This window comes from Anabrus simplex, chromosome 5, assembly GCF_040414725.1.
Source record: "Anabrus simplex isolate iqAnaSimp1 chromosome 5, ASM4041472v1, whole genome shotgun sequence".
In the NCBI taxonomy this organism is placed as follows: Eukaryota; Metazoa; Arthropoda; class Insecta; order Orthoptera; family Tettigoniidae; genus Anabrus; species Anabrus simplex.
Window position 1 is genome coordinate 19,243,561 of NC_090269.1, and position 20,508 is coordinate 19,264,068.

Consider the following 20,508-nt stretch of genomic DNA (forward strand, 5'->3'; position numbering starts at 1 on the left):
AGATGCAAACCTTGCTTTACCTAATTCTCTGTCCTGACTTTATGTTCAGGATCACCAAATGTGTACGGAATTTGACCCCAGGTATTTGTTATTTTACCTTTTTCTTTGGTTGCCACGGCTACTTGATTTAATGTCTTTGTGATCCCGTTTGTGTTATTTCTCTTTTTATCGTTGCGATGTGGTATTCTGTTTTCCTTTCGCATTATTATTATTATTCCTGAATGTATTTATACTATTATCTAAGGACAAGAAGGTAACGCAGCCCGTTTTGTGTGTATGGGTGCACGTCATTATCTGCCTTGGTTATGTATTCGAGACCTGTATCTATGTCTCCTTCCTAAACGTGTCATCTTGAGCTCATTATGTTATGTGTACATATAACACTATCTTGGGTCAATTCATTTTCGCCTCTAGAGCAGATATGAATGTGTTCAATAGCGTGATTGTTCTGTGATTTTATAAGATGGGGTGAGCCTTGTCTTATATTTACGGCCACCCTGAATCTTGGATCTAATCTTTCAGATCAAGCCCATGTGCTGTGAGCTTGCATGCTTGTGCTGCTGCAATTCCAATGCAGTTTGTCTCTGTTTTGCTTTTGTGATACCTTGGACATTTGATCTGTGTGTATTCATGTATGAATGGATAGTGTGAGTGATGGGTTTGTTCTGTCTTTATTTCTCATATATCCTTACGGGCATTTATTTTCTTTTTGTGTTCGGTTGGGCATATTGCTGGTTTCATTCCCCATTTTAGGCTGATTCCGCCATTTCTATTTGTAGTTTGGGATCACATTATACTTTTATTATTTTATGCTCTGGGAGTATACTTTTTTTGTAGCTATGGCAACCTTTAGCTTCCTTCACTTCCCTATAACCTCTTTGTATTTCACGATTCATCTTTTGGCAAAAGTACTTCTTTGCCCATGTATTATATTTTTCTCTATGCTATTTCCTTGGGGATTGTTGTTACGTAAGAAGAAGAATTATTTTTTATGTGTGTGACCTCGTCCCCTTTTTCTGATAAGGTTATGGTTACCAGTTGGTTACTATACGATATCTCCATGTAAGGAAAGAAATGTTTTGACCTTATCTCATTATATTGTAAATCGATGATTGTTCCCCAGCCTCAAAATTATTATATTATTGTGAAGAAAATATGATGCAATTGAATGAGAAGATGGTGACATTAAAAAGATCTCACAATCACGTCAAGCAACGTTAAGAGGTCCATGATTATACATGTAAGTTGTATTCACTTCCTCTGCGTTTCCACTGCTTTATCCTTGCTTTAGCCAAAGTTTAATTTAATAAACCCTATTGTGTTTTAAACTACATCTGTCTTGGGTTATTGCCTTTCTATACTGGGTTTTATTTGTATGAGAGGCACGGGTCCAGTTCCTGACCAGTCATTATTCAGTTTTGACCACTCCACGGTAATTTTTTTGGTATTTTCGTGAGTGTGTTACTTCTTTGTAATGTTGAATGATGTGCGTTTGCATATGTTCTTCGACTGTACTTCATTAGGCCTGAAGGAGGGTAAGTATTGAGGTTGAATAGTCATTAATCGTAAACCATACTTCATTAAGAAAAGTGCTACTATTTGACCACAGAAACCATTTCATTGACAGAGGCAAGCGAATTGATGATACTTTTTTTTCTTTGTAATGTGAAAATGCAGATTGACATAGTGAGATAAGTGATTGTTAAATAATATGTGTAAGACAGGTTTAGTTTGAGAGGAATTTATAATAAGGTATTTTATATATATATATATATATATATTTGTTTATGGCCATTAGAGACCACGTTAGGTAACAGTTACATGTTTCTGGAAGCCTTCTTCACAGCCCAAAACTTTAGCATCTGGCAGCCTGTCTTCTTTCTACCGTCCACCCACGGTTAAGTTTTGGTTCGTCATGGAATCCCGGGAATTTGTCGATCACTGACCTAAACTTGGTTCGGTTTGAGATGTATCAATGATATGGTATATAAAATGTTAAACAAATGGTGGGAAATGTTTCTTTGACAAAGGAATAAACAGTGTTTGGAGCAGGAATAAGAGATTTGACAGTATCTTCTTAGGCAACTGTGTTGCTGATTTCTAAGGTAGCAAACTCACCAAAGTCATCTCTAGAATTATCCAAGATTATGACCCAATAAGCTTAGGCACAAGGCAGACACCACAGGAAGAGCTGTGGATATATTAGGTTGAACTATTCGAGGGGCCTTTGTGAGCCTTGGTAGATAATTTCTTCCAAAGAGGGGCCCGATGACCTTCGATGTTGGCCCCTTAAAAGAACAAGCAAGCTTCCAAAGAGGATTCTTTGATTTTGATGCCTTTTCTTTTTGTGCAGTTTAAATTTTATTTCCCTTATACAACACTGTTGCAATAACTTCAAGATTTTTTTTGATGGTAGGAAATGTATGAACTTGAAATTGAAGAGTTTTCCTGGAGAATGGAATGTTCTGTTGGACCATTCCACTGTTCTTAATGTATGTAGCAGTCAGACTCTATGCAGCTACAGGACTTAGGTGCATAACATCAGAATGGGCTTACGCATCAGAAATTGAAAAATATAATACAGATCTAGGGGTTTCACAGCTGGACGATGACTGGTGTGAGCACTGACTTATTGTACATCACTGAAAGGAACAGATGCTAAGAAATTGTTGTCAAGAGAATGTTGTGCATATATTGTGTGTGTGAATTAAAACATAGACCAGACTGCAGGAAAGCTTATTTAAAAGAAATAGAAATTTTTAGAAAGGCAGAGAATGTAATGCTTGAACTTAATATTAGGCAAATTGAGGAAATGTTAAGGAAAAGTGATCTCTTCAAATGGGAACCTTTGTGATGCTTTTATTCTGGAATTCAGTGGCAAGAGAATGAGAATATAAAAAGATTTAACCTGAATTGCAGTGTACAGATAAATGAAGTATGATAGGTCACAATGTTTCATTCCTTAAAAATGGACTTTGCATTGTCCTGGTGGACCTAACACCCTTTTTGCTTGTTAATTCTTGCATTACCAGGCAAGTTAGCCGTGCGCATAGGGGCGCGCGGCTGTGAGCTTGCATCCGGGAGATAGTAGGTTCAAATCCCACTATCGGCAGCCCTGAAGATGGTTTTCCGTGGTTTCCCATTTTCACACCAGGCAAATGCTGGGGCTGTACCTTAATTAAGGCCACGTCCGCTTCCTTCCAACTCCTAGGCCTTTCCTATCCCATCGTTGCCATAAGACCTATCTGTGTCAGTACGACGTAAAGCCCCTAGCAAAAAAAAAAATTCTTGCATCATCAGTGTGGGTGTAGTTTTTTAGTTTCTGTAGTGTCCTCCTGAATCTGATTGAATGAAGAAGTTGCTGTCAGTATGGGCTACCATTGCTTAGACCATGAACTGCTTTACATGATATTGCAGACAATCACAAAATCTTTGGTCAATGAACAAAACACCTGTCACAAAATTATCCAATGATTTTACAAATCATTATGTACTAGAGATGCAACTTTTGTTTCTCATTCAAAAGAATACATAGATCTTGTTGCTGGCAACTGCACTTCACTGAAAAAGGCAGATGTCACCTTGCTGGTGGTCACAGTATGTCAAGTTTTCAGACAATACGACTGCATGGAATATATGTTCAAGACTGTATCTCTTGATGACCATATATGGTAAAATGATCATTTATTGACCACTTAGATATAAATTTCAGTTTGTCCTCTAGCCTGCAGGCTACATTGATTGAGAAGTAACATTGCATTTTTGAATGTTTGATTCAGGACACAGTTCCTAATACTTAAATATTGCCATTCACAACTTGCTTCCTGTTCTTATTGGCATTTTTAACAAATCTCTTATGTTCATAAACTGTTTTGCTTAAAATGTTTAAAAAAAACTTCTATTGCTAAGTTGGTATTATCTAATTTCTGTTGAAAAACTTCCTATATACTGGGTCTCTCATATGAACTAAGATCGAACGCACAGTTTTTGTACTCTGTGCTATGGCAGCTGCCTCAATATTATATATAAAAATTCAGCCTGCGTATGTTTGTGATCGCAAAACTCTAAAAGTAGTCAGTCAATTGACTTGAAATTTTGACACAACGGTGCATTAGAATACGAGCGTGTTTAGGAAGTGGTTGAACGAAATCGGATATGTAGATTTTTATAATGAGTAATTTTATGGAATTATAATTTAATTACAAAGCCACACCAAGATTCAATCAACCTTGATGGACAGATTGTCGCTAGGCGAGAACGACTTATGCTACATCATTATAGTCCGGTAAGAATTGCTGTATATAGGAGGACGGGAACACGCCGCCATGTTTTATGAAGGACCTTTCTTGCTAGGAGGTTCATGTAATTAGGCAACTTAATGCCTGTTATTTGGGAATAGGAATCAAACATGCCGTGATCGAGATGTACAGTACTCTCATGCAACTAGGCAACTCATTCCCTGTTATTGCAAATGTGAATGAATGTGAATAGGCATCCATCATCATTATAGACTGTTATGCCTTTGCTGGCAGGACCTGAAATCTTACCTTGTAAACAATGCTGGAAGTGTTGTTCTTCCTGGGTTGTACAGAATTGTATCTGGAAACCAACATTCTGGCTGACATGAGTGAGTTCTACCGCTGTAATATTTCTGATTTCATTTGTAAAGTTTTCTTTCACTTTTTCCAATGTGTGAGGATTTGATCGATACACTTTTTCTTTCAGTTTACCCCACAAGTAAAGATCACACACTGTTAGATATGGAGAATGAGGGGGAAATAGACCAGCACTGATCACTCTGTCTGCAAACACTTCCGAGATTGTAAGAAGGAAATCGTCGGCTGTATGAGCAGGAGCTGATTCTTGTTGAAACTGCCCTTGCAGTTTTTCTTCTGTTAATTAATGGAAGAATGGTGTCAAAATGTCATCTTAGTACCTCTCTGCATTTAGTGTCTTCTTGAAGAAAGGAGAATAAAGGCCCAGTTTTTCATCTTGCACTAACAGCACACCAATAGCAAGAGTAATGACTGTTCAAACAACCATTAAGATGAAACCAAAATTTTTACATACAAAAATACGGTGTTGCAATAATAACTGTCTCATCATGTTAACAGCTGAGATTCAGAAGGCGACTGATACTTGCCAGTTCGAACATGTGCAGGCTGCTCGCAAGGTCAAGGACTATGCGTGTGCCTCCCATACTGCAGTGTACATATCGGGGAGTAAAAACACTGCTTTGATGGTCTTAGTTCATATGAGAGACCCTGTATGCTACATGTATCAATATAAATATATCATATAATCATCTACCATAATAATCATTAGCAAGTTTTGTCAACTCCTTTTATATTCCTTATAATTTTAATTTCCACATTCTCACTTGGTTTTATTTATGTACCCGATGTACTCATTTTGTTTCATCATCATATAATATTGATTTTGATTATTTTTATTTCTCCCATATTTTTTACAGTGAAGAAAATAATACATCGCTTAGTGAAACAATCAAAGTGGGAGCCTTTGCAGACAGTAGTCGGCCTCCACCTAAACCTTTAGAATCAGATTTAGTCATACCTACTATTCCCTTCAGCAGTTTACTGACTCCACGGCAGCAGTCACCTCCTCAGCCATCTCATCAGACAACTGGCCAAGATAATGAAGTGACTGGTGGGGATGATGGCGAGGATGATGGGAATGGGAACATTACGCCTAGATGTAACTCAGCTGCAGACTCAAGACGTTCAAGCTGCTCTATGGTGTCAGCCAATGAGGACTTCATTATGGTAGACTTGGTAATAATAAGCTCCCAAATTAACCCCACCCACTAACTGAGGGTAGTGGCATGTTACTGACCAAACTAAACTGCATGTTGAATGGCTTATTACTAACTTTTTTGAAAATTTTGATAAATAATATTGTAGAATGGCCAGGGTTGAGGCTGTGTAGAAAAAGATACGAAATTTAATATCAGTAATTCTGAGAATGAGAATGGACTAGGAAATTATACTTCATACTATCAAGAATTATATATTTTTTGTCATTCTGGTACACTGTTTCAGAGAATCAGAGGGATCCTAGACAATTGTTATGCTCACAATCAGGAAATTGGATTACGTTGACATTTTTTCAATAAACGTTTATAGTTTAACAGTGGGATGCATAAATTGATTGGCCTCTACATATAGGGTGCTATATTGATATTTTTGATATATATTAAGATATCAAAAAAACAAGAGAGTTGTAGTATTGAAACTCTTTCCAAGATTTTGCCATCCCTCTTGTACATAAGTATAGGAATGACATCTTAATGAGCTTAACAGAGCAATTTTTCTGCTTCTCTTGGAAAACAAAAAAAAAAGTCAAATCTTTGCACATCCTCAAGACAGCTGTTATTACTTTGGACTGCAAGGAGGAATTGACATGCAAAATTCCTTCACTAGCATGGTTGTGTGTGCCAGTTGAAGTTTCTAGGGGAAAGTTTGAATCCTGCTAAGAAATACTATACATATGAAAATAATTCATGTATCCTAATTTGTGGGGGGAGGCGGCATTTTAAAAAAAAAGTAAAAAATGGGTTTGATTTATGTTTTACACTCCTCAGAAATGTTAAGCATATACCAGATTGTTGTTCTGAGGTGAAACCGATTGATGTGAAATATTGAATACAATGAAAATGTACACTTCTGTAATTTCAAACCCAGTAATCTCTCAGAGACCGGGATCATTTGAGTGCTGCTTTACCCAGCGGATGGAGGGAATTCAGAAAGCGAGCATTAGGAGAATACAGCAATCTCTTTAAAAATTCACTGTTACAACAGTTTGGCTCAGATTTTCAAATGTTTACAGTAGAGACTCAAAATAATGTAGTTTACATTCATTAATAATTATATTTACCTTATAGCATAGTAATGGAGATGAGACCTTTCCACGTTTTGTATGGAATGGAAGTGACGTTCTTGTATTTTCCGTGGTTGTTTCACAATGCAGCGAAAACTAGGGTAATTGTTGCCTCAGGAACTTTGAGCGGAAGAACCGGGAACAATAGTTCAAAGATTCATTTAGCACAAATCCCAGGTTAATGTGACGATTATTTCATAAGAAAGAGGGCATATAATTTGGCTTGTTTTGTTGTCCATTACTTGGCTGCATGCACCATGCCCTCCCATTCCTTATATTATGGTTCAACGCTCGCTTTGTTCAGTTCAGTCTGATGTAGTGTTGTTATCATCTGATTTATTAAAACTTAATTACTTCCCTTCATCCAGACTGCACCTTGCCATGCTTCTGTGCCACGCAATATCGTATTTCAAAGTGATGGTGAGTCACGTGATTGCCAGTCATAAGAAGTTTCAAGGTGTTGAAAGATTTACAGGAATTCTCATCAGATGATGTCAACATTCATATCAGTGAAGAGATGTCGATTTATAATATCAGTCTACATAAGGCAATATAGTGTATTGAAACACATCTTCTAGTATGCAGCAGAAATTTAGGTCTATATGCTCTCAAGCAGAAAGAGATTAGAAAGAAAAAAAAACCGCTGATTTGGGCTGATTCATATATACAAGGAAGGGAGATCTTCACATTCCAAGATATACCATTTCCATCTGTACAACTTTAAAACTTTACAAGCTAGAATAAAATGAAGTTAAGCCTGCTGGGGTCTATACCACGCATGGTGGTGGACAACATTTGAAGAAAAGGAGGTCTATACAATGTATGGAGGTCGGCGTCAAGGGGTTAAGGAATCTCCACAGTAAGAACATCACAAATTAAAGACGGTTTTCTATGCAATCACGAGTCAATAACGTGTTGGTCCTCCATAAATCCCGAGCCCCTCTGGAATGCGACAGGGAATGCTTCGCATTTCTTGAGTCAAACATTCCTACTCCTCAATTGCAGCATCTTATAGGGCCTGAATCATTAGTGGTGGATGTTGACGGTTGGAAATTGCTCGTTTATGGAAGGTCCACATTATTCTGTGTGGTTCACACCTGGGAATGACGCCAGTCAATCCATTCTGTGGATCCCACGTCCCTCCAGATATCCATTTACAGCTGCTGCACAATGCGGATGAGCATTATCATTCTGTAGAATAAACCCATCTCCTATAGTTTTTGCAAAACCATTTACTATGGACTTTTTAAGAGATATACACGAGCAAGTTCCATCTTTCAATACAAATCGTGATATACTTTAAATCGCCAAGGATAATAAGTCGTGTTAAAATGTAGGACATGTTTCGTCCCTCTTATGGCACATCTCCAGATACATAAACTTCAATGATTAAGATTTATACATATATGAATTTAAAAAATAGTACTGTGTTGCATTGAAATTGGAAATTTACCAAAAATTCATCCCTTTGTCTTAGGTACACTAAATAAATATGTGAACGAATGCCACTGTAAAATGCAGCAATCATAAGACACGTGTAACATAATGAGAAATACTGTATACTGAAATCTTAAATATTCAACTGATATCTTAACACTAGAAAGACGGAGGGGTCATTTTCGACCCTTTTATAAATTCAACACTCTGCTGTGCCATAATTTATCTTAGATTTCGTTCAGACTGTATGGCTTTTCATCACTTAGGCTTTATTTGCTGTCGTTAAAATTTGGATGCCCCAGCCCTAACAGCTTGGCCCCTATAATTCAATTACCCTAGAAGGACAAAAGGGTTATTTTGACCCATATTAGATTTTACAAGAACTCTCATCGTAAAGGGTTATGAACTTCATGTTGTTGGTCCGTATTGAACTGAGATAACACACAAATTATACACAGGAGTTTTCCACCTATTCAGTACTAAGTTGTATTTACAATGTTATTTACATTACATGGGACTAGTTTCAACCCTACTCGGGGTCATCATCAGCCATATTAAACATTCACAAAATCAGATGAAATCCTAAAACATGTTTCTAAGCAGTAGGAATCTTATGAATATGTAATTTACAATATGAAGTGTGGTTGAATTGGGCAAGGGCTATGGCACTTAAAATGCTGCAAATGAAATTGAAATATTTCATGTGACATAGGTAAGCATTAAATAATACAAATGCACTAAACATGCTGAAAGTCTGGCATAAAAGTACAAATGAGGTGCTCTGTGTTGTAGGTTAAAAATTTCAGTATGATTTTCGACTCATGGAATTCAGTAGGTTCTGGTAATACATAATGGTTGTGGACCGAGTGCTATGGTACTAAGAATGAACACAATGTAAACTGACACATATATAAAAATATACAAATATGTATAATGTCTGAGTAACAAACTGTGTAGTTGATACTCTCTAGAAGAAGAGTCGAATATTCACTGTATCAGCTTAAGAGGAGAATTTGGTACTTGGTGTATTAAGTAACCAAGACATGTTGATAGGGCTGTGCGGTTGATTATTGGGCAAACTGAATATGAAGTTTTTTAATTCTTCTTGAGGAGAAAGTAGACACTACGTATGGTGATATTAATTTGGTGGAACTCTCAGTTCATAGCAGAAAACAAAATGGATGTATAAAAATTGAGAAAAGCCAGTAAAATGCAAAGTACGCAGAAAGAGGAAAAGATTACCTCAAGGCAAATGGACACTCACCTCGTGCTGCGGTGTGTAGCTTAGCTGATAGTGTGCGACCGGTGGCGGAAGGAGGAATATGGGAGGGGAGGAAGACAGGCGCATGCGGGTTGGGTAGAGTGGAAGTGGCTTGGGAGAGGTTGGAAGGGGGAGGAGGTGGGGAATTTAAGGCAGAGCTGAAGGGTGTAGGAGAAAGGGTAATTGTTTCGGGAAAAGTACCTTTAATTAAACGATTGAATTCTGGTTGGCTTAGCTTTAGGGCTTTATAGTTTCACGACTCTTTAAACATTGCCATTCTCCCATACCACTGTCAAGGGTCGCCTAACCACAAGTGAAAATGAGTTTACCTGATTGAAAATCAGTAACCGTCATTATTTAGAAATTGTCAGCAAAATTATCTGCACTACTGTACAGTTTGTATCCGCCAAGACAGTAATTTCGTGGATGTCCATGAATTTGTCCCGAATGAGTACATTTATAATACCAATATAGTTGGTCCGATATTGGACATAATAAATTTTTCAGCTAACTCATTCCTGGTCGCCAGCGTTTCGCCCCAATGTGCTAATTTGGGCTCATCAGTCGGTAAATAGCACACCTACCAAGATGCATGGCTAGTGCATACCATGAAGGTCACTGCGTAGGCTACTGGGAGCCACCGGCAGACTTTGTCTCATTTAAAGAAATTTATGCCTGCCTGGTCATCAGATGATATAGATGTTGACTCCCTTGGGGAACCTGAAATATTTGTCCCGAATGAATAGATTTATAATACCAAGATAGTTGGTCTGTTATTGGACATTATAAATTTTCCAGCTAACTCATTCCTGGTCACCAGTGTTTTTGTTACGTGTTTTTCACTGTTAATATATTTTACAATACTGTCTTTTTCCCATGCAACTCTGCATTTACAAAATTTTCAAAACATTGTCAATAAATCTGTGCTATGTAAACCTTCATGTGAATATTGCCAAGCCCTCTCGTGGTCATTTATAGCTGTGCGCCCGCCTCATAACCTCGGATGCAAATATCTTCTCTTCACCTTACGCACAACAAAGTTCAAACAGGAATGACGGAAAGTGGAAACCGAAATCTGTCATGTCTCGAGCCAGTTTGGCTTTTCAGTAATAATCAGTAGGAAAGTTGTATGAAACCAGAAATTCGGGAAGAAAACGACACAGGCACAGTGTCTCAGATATAGTTTATCGGTAATATCGATAAGGAGCTATATGACAGTTCTATAAATTATTAAATCATTTCAATTAATACTAATGTTGTAAATAGTTTCAAATGGTTTTCTGTCGATAATCATGGTTTTTGCTTAAAAAAATAACTCATTTATAATGAATGATCTACAAAATTGCAAGTATTTGGTTATTTTGCATTATTCACATTTTCAGTCTTAAATTTGTGGCTATCACAAAATGTGAAATTTTCTAGTTCGTAATGAATATGAGGCACACTTCACTACTCACTCGTTTCCCTGATATGCCTTTTCAGCAACTTAAGGCCATTGTTAACAGGTGAACACTCAACATACATAAACAGCGTATTAAGCACATACCATAGTAGTAGTGTTGCCAGGTCAACAAATAAAAAATCTGTAGATTGTAAATAAAAATGTTGGGAGTTTTAATGAAAATTTTGGTAGTTTCTCGAGAACGGAAATGTTATAATTAAATTAAAGAATGCATTAGTCATTTGAAGTTATTATGAGGAAAATATACAATTTCACTTCTTCTCCTACTCCTCCCCAATCTTCCTGCAGATGTAGTCATTCATGAGGCTTAGAAATTGTGCCAATTTTGAAGTCTCAGCAGTTTGCAGATTTTGTATTCTCTATGCGGGTCAGTGATTTCCCTTCGAATGATGCAGTCAAATGTGAGTTTTGAGTTGAATAAGAGGGGATAGTTGACTTAATTTGAGTCTAAAATGAGGGAGGGAAGTAACTAACGAGTGATGTTGTCAATAAAACGTCATGCAGTGAGATGAGAAGAGTTTTTCGGCACAAATATATTTGCACCATTAATCATTATTATTCATTTTCCTTAAATCTCGTTAAGAAGAAATTTTGGGAGTTTTTTTTTTTTTGCGGGTTTGCTGGTGAGTTGATATTCTAGTTTTCCTCCTCATTCATACCACTGAAGTAATACTAGGGTCAGTCACTGTAGCCAAACTTGTATAAACAAGAGGGATAATTTTTTGTGTGTGTAAATTGGTGACGAACGACAAAGGTGGCTGTTGCATTTTCTTGTCATCTCCCAAACTTGATCTGAATCAAACCTGCAATACTGGAAACTCGAAGGTACTAACCACTTGACCACCAGTGTCATTTCTGAGAACAGTATAATATTGCTTAGAAAATTCGATGAATGGATAATGAGATTGAAAAAACAGGTAGAAAAAACAATAAAACACCGTATCACAATACATCACCTTATACGCACAACAAAATTCGAACAGGAATGACGGGAAGTGGAAACATGCATCTCGCGTCATGTCTGTTGCCAGTTTGGCTTTTTGGTAATAATCGATAGGAAAGTTATATGAAACCAGAAATTCAGGAAGAAAATGACACACACATCGTGTCTTACAGATATAGTTTATCGGGAATAATCAATAAAAAACTGTGACTTTCTATAAATTGATTATTAATCATTTTGATTACCTAATACTAATCGACAGCAATGGTTGGTAAATAGTTTTGAACATTTTTCTGTCGATAAACATGGTTTTTGCTTAAAAAAATTAATTATGAGTTAGGCGCACGGCCCACAATATTCAAATGAAGGTTTACATACCACAGATTCATTGACAATGTTTTGCCTGTAAACAAGTGTTTTGTAGCGTGTGATATTCCAGTTCATCCTCTGCAATACAGCTTCATGAATCTTTAAAATTCTGGTGTGAATTTGCATTTTTCAGTTTTTCTATATTGCAGTGGTTACTTCTATACACTCGCAACCCCATAAATAGAAATTACAAGAAGTTAGATTGGGCGACCAAGCTGGCTATAAGCCAGCACTATTGTTCTGTCTCTGAAAATATTACACATTGTATTTATTGAATTACGTGCTGTAATGTGGTTAAGTGTAAGAAAGGGCTGGGAGCCCTAACTTCGCCACAATAAAGACGCTTTAATAATAATAATAATAATAATAATAATAATAATGTGCTGTAGCCCCGTCTTGTAAATGTCAGAGTGGCTATTCCTGTTATGTCAGTTGAGGAAGAAACTTCTTCAGTATTAATTCTGTGTATCGGTCAGAATTAATGTAGTATTGTTCAGGCATTTGCCCTAAAATTCTTTTAGCATTCTATTTTGAGGTCATTTCATGAATTATTCTGATCAGTGGCAGTTATTTTGCAAATGTACATGGCCATGCAGATAAAACCATACCTCATCATAAAAAATTATTTTTTTCCTTTTCCTTTCATTGTTGGTTAAGACAGCAGTTGTTTATCTTGGTTTATCTTTAGTACTGACCTGTGGTTTTAAATTTATTAACAATTTTATTAATTCGGTAATACTTTGGCTCTTGTGATTCAGGAAATCTTTTGTGGAGTTCTCTTCTTACCCTTCCAGGAGATTCGTTCTTTTAAGATTTACAGCGTATGGAAAGTATGCACACACGCCATATGATATACAGAACCCTACCACAAACTAGCTGAGATCATAACATTACTGAGTGAGCTACATGGGTCAGGTGGCTATTGCACCATCCACTTAGACATGTCACGGATTAACTGACAGCTAGACTGAAGCTTGCACTGTATTACTGGAGAATTTCATTCTGTAGTTCTAGGTGTATTCATCCAAACTATGCATTTGATATTTTTATCATTCTTTTAACACAACTTCTTTTAGTTACCTGTTAGTTACATTAGTTTATCTCACTACTTTTAATGAGGGTAGGGGAATTCTTATTTCCATTTGGGGCCTCTGTATTAATACAAAGTGGTTACACGTTGAACAATTTTGAACTGGTGATTTTCTCTTTCTAGTGATTTATCAATGCACTTTTACACCTTTTGTCTTTCCAAATCTCCAGATTTGTAATTTAAAAAATGTATTTTAAACTCCTGGTTTGGTGCATGAAGTTCGTTTACTTTCTTTGAATTGGAATCCTCTTTTTTATTGTAGTTATGCTATTTTTAAAAGCTATCTTCTGTTTGTTTTGAGGATGTAGTGAGATTTTCATATATTTTTCATTGAGCTGCATGAAATTTTTATAACTGCTTGAGTTAACATTAAAATTACTAAATATTTGTCAGTCCTATTTCCTTTCCTAATAGTATTTTGATGTTAATGTAAAAGTTTTATTACCAAATAAGTGTATTGTTCCTTTTCCATGACAAAATATAAGTGCTTAAATATCATGCTGAGAATGTTGTATTGATAAGCAGTATTCTTGATTTATTCTCCTTTATTATACCATTTGCATTGTTTTCTAACTACAGTCTTAAAATAAGCTCAATTACTATGACTATTCTGTTTCAGTTAACATGGGAGGTAATGTATTCAAACTTGGCCTCATGATTGCTCTGTTAAATTCATAGAAATCTGTAGTTTTAATCATAATTGTTACGGGGTTACCCGTGGACCAGCAGAGGTGAAAGAAGGTGCCGGGGTGAATGGGTCTTAACTACTAAATCAAAGTTAATTTAAAACTGTAACAAAGGTTATATTTTTTTCTCTTAAAAAAAAAACAAGTAACAATGTAACAGGTACCAGTAGCAATAAACAAGTCTAGGAAAGACAAGATTGGTGGTATAATCAGATCTTGGGCTTCAAGCCCTCACTTAATAATTCCTGAGCTACACACTTAACTTTACAAGGATCATAACTTTACTTAAGGGCAGAAATCCCCTAATGCCTGGAGCACTGGCTCCCAACTAACAATATCAAGCCTTCAAAAGGCATTCAGTAATCTTACTTAGTAGATTTATTCAACTGAGCGAGTTATTTCATTTACTGATGTACCTGCACGTATGATTTCATTAATTTTACATTACCATAAACTTCCAATGTTCTCTTTAACTCTCTTCCAGCAGCCATTGGAAGGTTATAATATATTGTAAATGTGAAATGCAAATAAATTTTTAATACATAGTACTGACTAGGTGAATTATCCATCTCTATTTACTGTGATTAAATCAATACAGACCCAGTACTGTCCATTATGGTAAAGATTATTATTAATAATACATACATACATATATACATCTTCATTATACACTGTTTTGCCTTTCAGCATGCTGTTTGCAAGCCTCTATGAATTTACTCAAAGCCTCCACAATCCTCGATTTGTAACTAGCTCTGTGGCCTCGTTTTGGTCCATAGTCTTATCTTTAAATCGTTAGAAAGAGACTTTAACCATCTCCCTCCAATGTTTTAGGTTTAAAACAGAGTCCATTATTCTCCTAGGTAACCTGTGCCCCTCCATTCACTTTTTATGACTTCACCACCAAAGCCAGTTTGTGTACAGCTTTATCAGTCGAGTTCATTCTTAACTTAATATTTCTCTCTTCATTCTTAGTATCCGCCTGCCAGTCCTCCCAGTTGTTTGTACCGGTGATCATTCTTTCTACTTTCATGTCTGTTACATCTAATTAATGAATAAGATATCCTGACAAACAGCTTCCACTCTCGTAAAGCAAAGCTGGTCTGGAAACTGACTGGTGTAAAGATACTTTCGTCCAGTAGCTGAATTCTTTCTTACAGAATACTGTTGATCGCAACTGCAAGCTCACTGCATTAACTTTGCTACACCTTAACTCAATCTTGCTTATTACACTATAATCGTGGGAGAATACACATCGTATTCATGAAATGATCTACCTGTTTGAGTTTTTGTATTCCCAACCAGACATTCAATTCTCTTAAGTTTCTTCACTACTGACAATACTTCAGTCTTGGAAAGGCTAATTTTCCTATCATATTTGTTCACCTACTTCAAGTTCGAAGATATTAGATTGCAGGCTTTCACCACAGTCTGCCGTTAAGACAAAGTAGTCGGCATAGACCAGCCTGTTTACTACATTTCCACGTAACTAAATTTCTCCCTGCCTAACATATTCAAAACTTCATAAAATTGCAATTAGTAATGTATACAGTAAAGGTTATTGACATATGTTTGTTGTTGAAAGGAATCAGTTATTCTGAATGAGAATTTGTGAACTTTCTGCTGAATTACTGCCTTCAGGAAGGCATCATACCTGATAATTTATCCAGTAGTTTGAAATCCTTTCTGACTGGAACAATATTTATCTTAATATGATGTGATGTCATGTGGCAGGCCTGGTGCGGGTCTTTCTAGTTGACGGCCATGGGCGACCTGGCACATCTAGTAGTGTGTGATGCCGATAATGAGGCAGGGAGAAGGCGATACCCAATGTCGGTAAATAGCCTACTCCCGCCAATTTACATGAAGGGGACTGGTTCAGTGCTTAACGTCCCCATCCGAAATATGAATCGCCATCAGCAGCATCAAGTGCTCTCACTCTGCATGAACACTACAGAAAGGTTTAGAATTGAATACAGACATTTGACACGCAATCTAGTGATTAGAAATTGTATACCACCACCCTTCCTACCTTGCCAGCTAACATTCTGATGGTAAACATTTTTTCCACCATTGGGACTCAAACCGGCTAACCACGGTGTCAGACCATAAAAACGTGATGCTTTAACGATCCTGGCCACCTGCAGGCTTTCGTCCTGAAAACACTGATAGTCTCTGCCAATAGCTTTGTCACTTGTATGGGATTGCTGTCAGAATCTGTTGACAACATTTAACAAAATACTGTGATACATAGCATGATATGAACTTCAAAATGAATGTACCCTATTTTGTGTTCATTTTCAAGTTTCTTTCTTTCTGTATATTACTTGGGTTGTAACTGATCCTTTTAATTAATTCTACAAATACTTTCTATCACTCTTAAGGCTCATTCACAATGCAAACGTAACGTAAATTTAAAATTAACGTTAAGTTAGAAGTTAGTGGCCATGTTATCTAATGGAACCATTCACAATGCGCCAACGTAAACTTAACCGCAACTCCGTAAAATTAAGCGATTGCAAACTCCAAGCTCTTGCAGTTAATTTTACGTTAAGTTTGAGAACCTGCCAATCAGAACATAGGTACCGGTAAAAATTGTATTTCATGCGCGATGGCTTCTTTCGACGAAAGACTGGTAATTTTATATCAGAACAATCCTTGTTTGTATGATAAGAGGAAAAAAACTTACAAGGACTCTGTATTGAGAGATAATACGTGGAAGCAAATTGCTGTAGCAATGAAATCTGACGGTAAGTACAGTTTGAGATTTCCCATAACCTTAATTTTCGTGCATACCTAGACTAGTTAGCTAACTAGTTTAATTAATTATACGACACATTGATGAGACATAGAAGTTAGCAGAGGTTGTGAAAATAAATACATTTTCTACACTTGCATTACAGCATATTTCATTGTATTTCAGTTGCTCATTGCCAGTCCCGAATGAAATGCCTGAGAGAGCGATATTGTAAAGAAAAAAAAAATACTCGAAATGGAGACAAGAACCGTGGCCGCTAATGGAGGCGATGTCTTTTTTAGACGACCACATAAAGCCCCGAAAAACGTACAGTAATTTTCCAGACTTGGGAAATAATTCCAGTACTGATAATTCCCAGTCAGATCCCAGCTGCTCTGCAATTGAACATTGCGTCGTTGAGTATGATGGGTATGTATATATATTGATATATGTCTTGTTTACATTATTATTTTCTATGTTTTCTTGTTTACTTACTGTTTCACTACACTCAAATCGGCCATCAGTTTAAATGTGTTTTCTCTCCTTTTTTCAGAGTTTTCGACATTGGGGGTACGGAGGTAGAGAGTGACAACAGCTCTGATGTCACTGCTTTCTCTCCCCCTACTGCTCAGTGGACTCCAACTCTGGCCAGCCCATCCATTGAGCGCCGTGGTAAAAAACGGTGCTCCTCTACACCACAAGATGAATTAATAGAGAAACATTTAAAACTAGTGGCAGAGAGTGCAAGTAAAATCACAGAGAAAATGCAAAATAGTGTAGAAAGTTTATTTTCACAGTTCGTGGCTAAGAGCTTATCTCAGCTGCCAGAGGACATAAAGGATGAGTGTACGCTGAAGATTATGACTATCCTTGTGGATTGCAAGCTGTGGAAGCGAAAGAGAAGGCACGGAGGAGAAACAATTTGTAAATAAGATCAGTGAAACAAGTGGATATTTATTTTTATATTTTTATTTTATTTTTCAGTTAACATGTATATTTATTTAAAATCACAATACATGAATAATGAAACTTACACTAGCCAGCGAGTAAAGTTCCTCTCAAAATGTATTCAATTTGCCCATCTATTGCACCTGCCGGTGAAACGAGGTAGTCGGCAATTTTATCCTGCACATCTTGGGCCTCAAACGTTGCATTCCGTGCACCAACTCGTTGGCGATTACCCCTTAAACGTTGCATTGCACCCATATTCCCCGGAATGTTCATCCGCCAATCACCATCCTGTACCTGGCCATCCATTTCTTTATCAGTGTATCCCGATGGGCAATATAATTTAGCTGGAGAATTCATTTCAGATACTGTTAAAAAATTGTGAAGGCACACAGTTGCTTTTATTATATTGTCCAGATTTTCAGGCTTAGCATTGATATTTCTATGAAAAATACGCCACCGAGAAACCAAAATACTGAAAGTATTTTCAATAACTCGCCGAGCGCGCGAGAGGCGATAGTTGAATACCTTTGTCTTTAGGCTAGTTAAGGAAGCCTTTGAGAATGGTCTCATTAAATTTCTTTTCAGGGGGAATGCCTCATCACCAACAAAGTAGTATGGCATGGGGTTTGTTGAATTTGGAAAGGGATGAGAGTTAGGGATTGGGAGCAAACCATCGTAAAGTCTACGTCCAAAATCCGATTGACGGAATATTCCCCCATCAGACTGTGAGCCATAAGCTCCAATGTCAACATAAGTAAAGCGGTAATTGGCATCGCACACTGCCATTAAAACTGTGCTGAATGTCTTTTTATAGTTGAAAAATTGTGAGCCTGAGTTACTTGGAGCTTGAATTACAATGTGTTTGCCATGTATAGCTCCAATGCAATTTGGCATATCCCACTGTGTGTAGAACTCCTGCACAATCCTCCGGAAATCTTCTTCAGTAGGCAGCGGTAGATATGTCCCATGAAGTGCATCCCAGATAGCACGAGTGGTTTCATTTATCACCTGGCATGCCGTTGATTTTCCAATCCTGTAGTTCCATGCTAGACTCGGGATAGAATCGCCAGTTGCTAGGAAACTGAAACAGAACAAAGTTTTGATACAATATGTCTTAATATTATGACTGATATTCAGTAATTATAAGGATAAATTGACCTTTCCAATACAATATATCAAGTAAATGATATTACATAAGTCTTGGGACTAGTTTAAACCACCTAGTGGCCATCTTCATCCAAATAAAAATTAAACAAATTATGTGACAACTAAAATATATGTATACCAGACAAAAACAGTGTTGTAGGAATAACTAGGCCTATAACATGAAAATACATATAATAACAAAAATTAATGTTATAATCTTCTAATGTCTGACGTAGAACAAGCACTGACTTGTTTTAGGAAGCAGGTAGGCCATGTTAACAAAGGAGTGGATAGGGAACAAGCACTCTTTGGCTGAAGATGGCCAATAGGTGGCTGAAACTAATCCCAAGACTTATGTAATATCATTTACTTGATATATTGTATTGAAAAGGTTGTCCATTTATTCTTATGATTTCACTTTAATATGGAAAAAAAGAAATTTATAGCTTATAATTCAGTAATTATGGTGTCAGGATGTTGTAGGATAAAATATAGTACAACTAAGTAGTATTGTAGGGTAGTAGTTCATTAATTACCTTATATCGTGTGATCTTTGTGTACTGTCCTAGAAAATATTTATTTCCTTTCTTTTTTTGGGCACAGAATCAGTTATTTTTTCTTTTCATTATTCTGTAAAGAATGACCAAGGACTGTGGATGTGGCCAGGCGTTAAGGAGTATGAGGGAGGAGTTGGAGAGTTTGAGGGAGATAATTAGCATACTCTTGGAGGACATGCAGGAAGGCCTCCCTCAAACAATGTACAGGATACAGTAGGTGTAAAAGAGGGATGAGAAAGTAAAGGGGGAATTGTAGAAGACAGGTGGTTTAATATTTTAAGGGGAAGAATGAAAATAAAAGAAAAATAAATTATTCTGTGCCCCTCTCCCCCAAGGAAAGAAAGAAATATTGTCTAGGATAGTACAAAAAGATCACACGACAGTAAGGTACTTAATGTACTCCTACACTACAATACTGAGAAGTGTGAAAGCAGAAGGATATGGAAACGTACAGTACAGGATAGAAAAAAGACAGGTGTAACAGGGTCGTGGGAGGGAGAAAAGGGTGGAGGAAGTAGCTTCTGCAGCTGCCAGGTAGGGAGGGGATCAAGTGGGGTGGGTAGGATTGAGTTTCTGTGCATGGGGGATTTCATTATTAGACATGTGGGGAAAGTGCATGGAGGAAATGGAACTGGGGTTGAGTGTTAACCAGGAATTAAGTTAAGGCAGGTGTTGAGGAAAGTAGAAGAGAAAGAGCAGTGAAAGGAGATTGTGGTACGAGACTATGGAGTGGGTATGTAGGAAACGGAGTGAGATTTCTATATCTTAATGGGTGGGTGGGAGAAAGGGATCTGCACTCAGATGAGCTTCATTTAAAAAGCATTGGTAAATATGTTAGGAAATTTGTTTAAGAGGGTTATAGGGAGATACATTCTGGGAAACAGGGTGGTCCAGGAAGCAGTGATACGGGTACAGGGATCTGGACGTCAAGTAGGGATGGCATAAAAATGTTGGTGTTGAACTAGAAGTACTATA

At 37.0% G+C, this 20,508-nt stretch overlaps 1 protein-coding gene across 3 annotated transcripts in view; it reads left to right on the forward strand.

Annotated features, from left to right (window-relative positions):
• Atg13 (Autophagy-related 13) overlaps positions 1–20,508 on the forward strand; it is a 58,523-nt gene that overhangs the window by 28,294 nt on the left and 9,721 nt on the right. The window contains exons 4-5 of one of the 3 annotated variants that reach the window (XM_067146788.2): positions 5,474–5,792; positions 17,433–17,823. In XM_067146788.2, the coding sequence (XP_067002889.1) occupies positions 5,474–5,792; positions 17,433–17,468 (355 nt within the window). In that variant the 3' untranslated portion in view covers positions 17,469–17,823. Of the gene's footprint in view, positions 1–5,473; positions 5,793–17,432; positions 17,824–20,508 lie in introns of those variants that run through there. The other 2 variants (XM_067146786.2, XM_067146787.2) reach the window with 2 other exon arrangements.